The following is a 9,412-nucleotide window of genomic DNA, read 5'->3' on the forward strand; positions in this document are numbered from 1 at the left end:
GTTTCCTTTTTTGGAGCGGCCCGCGAGTTATTTTAGAAATAAAATGAAAGTTGTCCCGCTATTAATCAGGTTTTTATTATGTGAGATTCAAAGATTGAATGCTAGGTGTCAGAAAACAGGCCAAAGAGTCTAAAAGTGGCAAAAGAGCGCAGTTGTAGCGCAGAAAATGAGCCAAAGAGTCTAAAAGCAGAGAGCTTGTACAGTTGTAGTGCAGAAAACAGGGCAAAGAGTCTAAAAGCCGCAAGAGTGTTCAGTTGTAGTGTGGAAAATGAGCCAAGTCTAAAAGCAGCGAGAGTGCGATGTTGTAGCGCAGAAAACGGACCAAAGAGTCTAAAAGGGGCGAGAGTGCAAAGTTGTAGCGCAGAAAACGGGCCAAAGAGTCTAAAAGGGGCGAGAATGAGCAGTTGTAGCACAGAAAACAGACCAAAGAGTCTAAAAGTAGCAAGAGTGCGCAGTTGTAGCGCAGAAAACGGGCCAAAGAGTCTAAAAGCAGCAAGAGTGTTCAGTTGTAGCACAGAAAACAGGCCAAAGAGTCTAAGAGGGACGAGAGTGCTCAGTTGTAGCGCGGAAAATGAGCCAAAGAGTCTAAGAGGGACGAGAGTATGCTCGCAGTCAAACAGCTGGATCCTCTTTTAGAGGCTGTACGTGTGACGTAAGTACGTAAAGACGCGTGACGTGGCCAGAAGAAGAACCCGACACCCCAGTTTTTAGCAGGGATGGTTGTTCCAGCACACTGGTACCATTTAAAAACTATGTGTTATCCATATTCTTCTCCACTCAGAAATGCTTCTGCTTTCAGTTTAGAAACAAAATAATACAGACTGCCAATTTAATGTTCCTTAGCTTTTGGGAGAACATGACCACTCCAAAGAAATGGAAAATGGACAGCAAATGCAAAAAATTCAGGCACGTTTGGAAAATGACTATTCAGAGGGAAGTGTGTTTAATGTTTAATTTGTCAGGAATCAGTTGCCGTAATGAAGTATAATAATACTAAGAGACATTATGAAACGAAACATTAATTTGAAAAATCTTAGTTTACACAATGCTGTCAAAGATAGATAAAGACAGTAATTCAAGTAAAATGATGTGTAAATGATAGTAATCAAGAAAATGTATTATTTAAAGTGATATATTTCATTATTTGTTTTATTACAGAGTCTGTGGCCCGTGACTTCAAATATATTTCTCCTTCTGGCCCCCAACAAAAAAAGTTTGGACACCCCTGGAGTAAAATGAACATTGTTGTTTTATTTTATAAACTACGGACAACATTTCTCCCAGATTCCACATTAAAATATTGTCATTTAGAGCTGAAAGAACAAAAACGACGCAGAGCTTTCAGACCTCAAATAATGCAAAGAAAACAAGTTCATATTCATAAAGTTTTAGAAATCAATATTTGGTGGAATAATCCTGTTTTTTAATCACAGTTTTTATGCATCTTGGCATCATGTTCTGCTCCACCAGTCTTACACACTTATTTTGGATAAATGTACGCTTTACACTCCTGGTGTAAAAGTTCAAGCAGCTCAGCTTGGTTTGATGGCTCTTATTTTTTTCCAGAGCTGTATTTGTTTTTGTGGGTATATAAGTGTATGATGCTCATTATAGGGAATTACATACAGTTTGCTATATAATGCATTATGTAGGAAGTGTTTAAGTGTTTTTAATGGATTTTTAACTCTTGATATTAAATATAAATGTTGTAGAGCTCTGTAGAGTGTCAGACTGGACATGATGACCCAGTACAGTTAAAGGCAGCAGTGTGATGATTGTTTCTGAGAGTTTACAGTTCTATAAACCGTTCACTCTCTGTCTGATTAGCCACATTAAGTCCTGATTGGTCCTGAGGTTTTGCAGATTATCATCAGCAATTTAACTGAATGGATTTCCTCTCTGGAGGCGTGTCATTGATTTACAATCACAAGAGTACAGTAATCACCAGGACATGATTGCATATGTCCACATTAATTAGACACACACACACTTAATTCACAACTGATTTACATCAGCGTTCATTATTACAGTGTTTGGCTGTTAAAAAAAATAACGTAAGTGCCACTTTTTGATTCTCTGTCATAGTAACTTTTTTTTTTTTTTTCCGGGCGATATCTTTTGTGTTCTGATAGTATAAATAGCATAGTTATGTTATAAGTTATATATTAATTAATATTAATATTTAGACATTGGAATTGGAATATATGTAACGTTTTTTTATATACTAATTTAATTAACTCTTTTAACGCTTTTCCTTTCTGGTTTCGATCCTGATTAGTGCCAGTTCCATCATCATAGTACTTTTGGTTGATGGTCTTTGTGGTGACTGCTTTTGAGGATACTTTTTTTTTTATTTAAAGTTCTTGAAATTGCTTTTTTCAGATTAACTTCTTTACTTTTCTTCACTAAGTTGATCTAAGTAGTTCTTGCCATGATATGGATTAGAATATTGCCGTATTTTTTTATTTATTTTTTTTATTTATTAATTTTTTTTTTTTTTGAAAAAAATGAGCTACTTTTGCATAGTACTCAAAGTCAAACGTTTGGACGCACCGCTTTTGATTTAGTATTGAAGAAGACCATATTAAAGCTATATCTAAGTAGCCACAATTATATTTAAGGACACATTTGCACACTCTTAGTATTTTCTCAAGAGTTCATTACTTTTTTTTCATTTATTTCTTGTCTCGTAATGTGTTTGAGAGCATCAGTTCTGAACAGGTTGAGTTGGTATATTTGAGTAATATTATAATCCATATTATGGCAAGAACTACTCAAATGAGTAAAGAGAAAAATGACTTAAAAAAATGAAAGTCAGTAAATCAGAAAAGAACAATTTGAAAATAGAAGAACTTTGAAAATATCCTCAGGAGCATCAAAAACGCTATGATGATGGAACTGGCACTCATCAGGACTGAAAACAGGAAAGGAAAGGGGGGGGGGGGGGGGGGAAGTTACCAGCCTCAGAAACTGCAGTTACAGTGAACAGCTCCCCAGATAAGAGCCTAAACCTAACGCTTCAAATAGTATTTTGGATTTTTAACACTTTTAACACTTGTTAACATGTTAACTACATGATAATGCAGTTTTAATCCAGTGTAAATCAGGCGGTAAGAGAGTGAGGAGCGCAGTCAGAGGCGTCTGTCAGAGTGTTTCACATTATTCATTACAGAAGAGACACGGATACGAGTGTTAGTCATCACTAAAGCAGTGTGTAATCACACAGAAACACAGCAGCTCTTCAGGGAGAAAACGACAGATATCATTACTGCCTGTCAGCTAAACAGATAATTAAACTGACAGCAGCACCTGCTCATCCCGCTCTCGCTGCTCTGCTGCAGGACTGGATATAAAACCATTCATGATATTGTTCAGCTTCAGCTCAATGGCTTTGTGTTTCTAGACGTCCTGTGAGTTCTGTATTTATGAGGCGTCGTCTACTGTATGCAGTTCTGATGCATTTTACAATACAATACAATACAATACAATACCTTCTAATGACTGTCATCATAAACTTATTTAATAACTAGTGCTGTCCATCCAACTCTGGAATAACCTTCCTAAATATGTTCAGGACTCTTTTACTTTTTTTGTTTATAATTTTATATTTTATCTTGTTTTAAATGACTAGTTTTATTAGTTTAGTTTTTTTCTTATTTTAATTTTTTATTTATTTAATTTATTTTGTTTAATTATTACTTTTATTTATTTATTTATTTTATTTTATCTTTATGTTTTACATTTTCATTCTTGTTCTTAGTTCTATCATTCATTTAATCACTTCTTATCATTTTTAGCATTTTACTTTACTTTTACTATTCTCTATTTCCTTAATTTATACTTCATACATTTTTTACTTTTTATGTGTCCAATTAGGTTTTTTTTTTTTTTTTTTTTTTTTTTTTTTTTAAGTATTTTAGAATTTTCAGTTTTACATACATATTTTTATTAAATGTTGATTTAAAATTAGTTAAAATCCGGTGCACCTTATGTATGAAAATAGATCAGAAAATAGATGTTTATTGATGGTGCACCTTATAATCTGGTTATAATCTTTTTATAGTGCTAAAAATACAGTATACTTAAATACGCTACATATTTCTCAATAATGTTTATACTTTGTCACATATTAGGACATAATTTGCTCTAAAAAAAAAAGCATGCATATTTAATATTTCACCTTGAAGAGTGATTCTACTGTGCAAAACAATTAGGGTACACTCGTCTTTGCAATAAATAATAAGAGCCTGTGCTCTGCTGGCTGGTTCTTAGGGTTCAGATTATTCAGAGGAAGCTGCAGATCAGCATTACTCTCTACAGGAGAGCTGCAGGTGGTGGAATAAGCAGTGAGACGGTGTGATTGATTGAATCAGTAAAGTTTGCTGAAAAGACTGAACATATAAAGTATAAAGTTTCACTTAAACTAAAACTAAAACTAAGATTTTGGAGAGATAATCAATCAGCTCAATCGTTTCTGAACATCACTGCAGGTTGGGCACTAGGCCCGCCCCATAATTACATTATCGACTGATAGTACAATATATAGATATTGCTCACCCTAATATTGTTCATTATGTTTTTTCTTAGCAAGGAAAGCCCATTAATATTAATAATTTAAGTGCCAGTCTGTATTAATTTGTTTCTAAACTGAAAGCAGAAGCATTTCTGAGTGGAGAAGAATATGGATAAAATATTGTGTTTAATGGTAGCAGTGTGCTGAACCACCATCCCTGCTAATCCTAATTCTAGTATATTTATTCTAAAAAAAAAAAACTGGGGTGTCTGGTCACTTTTTACAGGAGTTCTTCTTCTTCTGGCCACGTCACATGTCTTTACGTACTTACGTCACACGTACAGCCTCTAAAAGAGGGTCCGGCTCAGTTTTACTAAATGCGAGAAGTGGTGGAGCAATGGGGACCTCAGAAGAGGAAACTCAGAGCTCAGTAGCTTCTCCATTCACTCATAGTAAAACCAAAGAAATGATTGAGTAAAGTTTCTGACTGAGCGCTCTCTCTCTCTCTCTAAATCCTAAGACTTATGGACATCAGCTTTAACTATTTATAGTATTTATATTATGAATTATATGTAAGATTACTTTTAATAATTAAAAAAAGATTGCTCTACAGAGTACAATATCTCAATTTACAGTAAGTACAATAATCTGCTTAACGTCGCTATGTGCAATATAATTGCTTATTTCTTATTTACTCTATTTAGTCAGAAGTGTGAATTTTATTGGTAAAATAGCTTTAAGGCCTGGTGATTTTACCCTAAACATATCATGATATTTTGTGATATCAGGGTATTTTGGCAGCACAGCACAGAGTTGCGCAGCTGTGAGAGGTGAACGCTGCATGTACTGCATGTGTAAACAGCATGGAGCAGCAGAGACCGTGTTTGTTCATAGCAGTATATCATCTGGCTAATATATCCGATTAAACTGCACCTTATAAATCTTTTTAATTGAGCTAAACTGCTGATATTTAATAGCTGGGTCAGATCAAGACCAGATCATGTAAAGCACGCCAGAAATAAAGTCTGTACGTTCAGATTCAAACTTCGTGGCTTTAATTAATTGCGTAAAAAATATAATAACCTGTTACTGATTCCAAAATAAAAGTGTGCATTAATGTTTTCACCTTGACAGCCCCATAAAAAATATATACTATATTAAATACTATATTTCATATAGTTTTATATAGTATAACAGTTCAGGGTTCATACGGTCATGAAAAACCTGGAAAAGTCTTGGAAATTTGGTCTACAATCTTTGTGTTTCAGTTTATCGATGGAGAAAATCTATTTTAAGCTACAAATACATCAGCTCAATTCAGTTAATCAGTTAATTCGGTAATTTAGCCCTAAACAATGGAGCTCTCAGGATCTGACACACATTTTATTATTAAAGATTGTGCATCAGATTCGTTTTAGGCCAAATATAATCAATTTTGATTATAGTTTTAATATGTTTTAAAAATTGTATGGTCATGAAAAAGTCATGGAAATGTATTGGTTAAAAAGTGTATAAACCCTGACAGTTTCAAACATTCAGTAGATACAAATATATATATTTTTTCTGTTTAGAACAGAACTGTAGATTACAAAGACACTGCTTATAATAATAATAACAGTACTTATAATAAAGTAAGTGATGTAACATGAAATAACATTAATTATTTATTGCATGTATATAAACTACAATAACATGCTTATAAACATTGAAAATAATACAGAAAATAATTTTAATTGATGAAATTACTATGTCACAATGTATTGTTTATGATGCTAAATGGGACACCCCTAGTGAAATGCCTGGATTAATTTATTAGTCAGAAAGCTAAGAAAATCCCATTCTTAAACCCTGTATCTGTGCTGTATGTGTGGTTTAGGTGGAGGGTGCAGCGTATGTGGGCTCTTTTATGTGGAAGTCGCGCAGCATTGGCCTGTGGAACCGACCCCGCGGGGAGAACATGCTGGACAGCGGCGCTCCGTTCTACGACACGTACCGCACCGCTGATGGGAAATACATGGCAGTGGGAGCCATCGAACCTCAATTTTACGATCAATTCATTCAAGGTCAGTACTGACGCTGCCCTGTGTGAATACCTAGATTTATATATATATATATATATATTAAAAAAAAAATTTAAGCTTGACCTTCTGTAAGAATCCTGTGTGTACATACAGTATAGAAATTAGAGTAAGTATCTACATTGACGATTGCTTGAAAATACAGAAAATCAGCGGCATAAGGTCACTCAAAAGCAGTGTGTAAGACTGGTGGAGGAGAACATGCCAAGACGGCAGTAGAGAGAAAAGAGGGCAACCCTCATTGTATTTGTAAAAGCCAAGCATTTACAAATACAGGAATTGACATGCCAATTTAAATTAACTTAAAATTAAAATATTTTTTATTAGTAAATATAAGATAAAAATAGATAAAAATAAAACTTGAGACTTAATAATAAAATAAAAAAATAAAAAGTACAAATTAAGCTAAAACAAACTTACATAGTACAATAAAAAAACAATCAAAATAGGTTAAAAAGTAACTTCTAAAAATGCTTAAAAAAAATAAAAAACAAAGAAATTAAAGCTAAGAATAAATAAGATTAAATGAATGAATGAAGATTGTCTGAAGGTGGTTAGATAGTAAAAGTAAAAATTTTATATAGATTTCTGTATTACTAAAACATCACTATTGCTGTTTCTAAATAAATATGTACTTGTTTTCTTTGCATTATTTAAGAGAAAGCAGCTCTGCGTCTTTTTAATTATTTTAAGGTCACCCAAAAGCAGTGTGTAAGACTGATGGAGGAGAGCATGCCAACATTAGTGTTGATGTTTCTGAATTAATATTAACTTGTTTTATTTGCACATTTATTTTTATCATTATTTATAAAAAAAACGGTCATATTATGTTTATAAAATCAGAGTAAAAGAAAAGTTTTCTTTTTATCTAATTACATCTATAATAACAGCGGGGTTTAATGACTGAGTACGTCAATGCTATCTAGTGGGCAGGGTTTTAACACACTAAATGAACCACTTATGAATCAATACAGTATTAATATATATATATATATATATATATATATATATATATATATATATATATATATATATATATATATATATATATATATATATTAGAGGTGTGCCAAAAAATCGATTCACATAAGAATCTTGATTCTCATTTACTACGATTCAGAATCGATTTAAAATGTCCCAAAATCGATTCTGAGGGGCGGGTTTTAGACTGATTTTGGGCTGGGTATTTTTGTTGGACCTGGCAACCCTGGGGATAGGGCTTGTCCCTTCAAACGGAGATCTTCCAGACACACACAGAGCGTAGGTGTTTGAGAATCACCGGTAAGATGGCAGAACAAGCACTATATTACATTAGATTAACGTGTAGTTTTAATGTTTTATGGCAGAATGCTTCATAACAAGCATAAAAAAGATCGCTAGTAGTTAGTTTCAGTAACTGTTAGCTAGCTAACTAGCTAACTTTCCAGTTCCACCTTAAATAACGCTACAGGTGGCAGCGGGCTGCAGCATTTAAGGCGGAACGGAAAAATAACAATAAGCTAATCAGAGCTAATTTCAGCTCCTCATCACAGAGGAATTAAGGAATGGACAATATGAATTAATTTCTCCACCTCCTGCCCCCTTTCTGAAGAAATACAACGACCTTAAATTAACTAGTTAATCAGCAGCTGCTCCTGAACTTTAGCGCTTCACTGCTATCATCACATCAGCCCAGCAGCGTCACCTACACACCACCGCTAGTAGCCTGGTAATAAAGCAGTGTTATTTATTATTTATTTATTGTTCATTAACGTCATTGTGATATCCCAGTGATTCCTCTGTCACTGAGGACCCACATTCCTGCACATTTTATTGTTTTTGTAACACATTACTTGCTCCAGGACCAGTGTATATTATGGAGGGTTTTTTTTCAATAAGATTCATAAGCCAGAAGCAGAAATTTTTATAATTCAAATCGTTTTGAATCAAAAATCGATTTTGAATCGAATCGTGGCCCCCAAAATCGGAATCGAATCGAATCGTGAGATAGTAAACGATTCCCACCCCTAATATATATATATATATATATATATATAATGTATTATTAACACAATACTATTGGATATAAATATTTTATTACACCTCTAGAAATTACCGCTTCAAGTGGGCATTTTGCTTTTTTGGGAATTAGTTTTTTGACCAACTGTGTGATTTTGTGTTGTTACATTATTGATGATGATAATGTAAGGTTTGGATTTGTTATACAACATAAACTAATAAGTAAAAATAAAAAGAGATATATAACATTTTAGATCAGAAAAAAAGGCTATAATCAGTACAAACTGTAACTGTGCTGTATAGTGTGTACAGGGATTATTGCTGGGGGTGAATTACGTTGGTATAACCTAAATGTAGCTGTATGTTGGGTAATTGAATTACTGTATTGATTATGTAGTGATGGATCACGCTTTGTTTTGCAGCTTGTTTATTGAGAGAGTTTGAGAGGAAACAGAAGCGCTGCAGCCTGGAGTTCATGCTGTGCTAATGGCTAACTCCAGCAGACAGGCTATTCCTTACTTTCATTACTGTCACATTCACTGCCCTATCTTCATCACACTCTGGGTTAGAGGTGGTATAATATATCGATATTGCGATATATCGTATCGGTTTCGTTCGCCATTCATTATCGATACATAGTCTCAAGTATGGATATATTTATTGAAATTTTGGTTCTCTAAACTCCCAGTTAGTCCTTTTATTTAAGGTGTACTCGCACTAGGAACGGTTTAGTTGAATGGTCCCACTCCCCCCTTACCTGCACTCACACTGCGTTTAAACAATCCGTGCCCGAGCGTTCTTAAGTCATCACTCACTGTTCAGT

The 9,412-nt window shown here is 33.9% G+C and overlaps 2 protein-coding genes across 2 annotated transcripts in view; both read left to right on the forward strand.

The window, feature by feature from the left end:
* Positions 1–9,412, forward strand: part of hpse (heparanase) — a 221,766-nt gene that overhangs the window by 110,278 nt on the left and 102,076 nt on the right. The gene's annotated exons all lie outside the window — the stretch shown is intronic.
* amacr (alpha-methylacyl-CoA racemase) overlaps positions 1–9,412 on the forward strand; it is a 29,184-nt gene that overhangs the window by 7,533 nt on the left and 12,239 nt on the right. Inside the window, exon 5 of the mRNA XM_022666497.2 lies at positions 6,390–6,576. Within this exon, the coding sequence (XP_022522218.1) occupies positions 6,390–6,576 (187 nt within the window). The remainder of the gene's footprint in view (positions 1–6,389; positions 6,577–9,412) is intronic.

This window comes from Astyanax mexicanus, chromosome 17 (assembly GCF_023375975.1).
Source record: "Astyanax mexicanus isolate ESR-SI-001 chromosome 17, AstMex3_surface, whole genome shotgun sequence".
Classification (NCBI taxonomy): Eukaryota; Metazoa; Chordata; class Actinopteri; order Characiformes; family Acestrorhamphidae; genus Astyanax; species Astyanax mexicanus.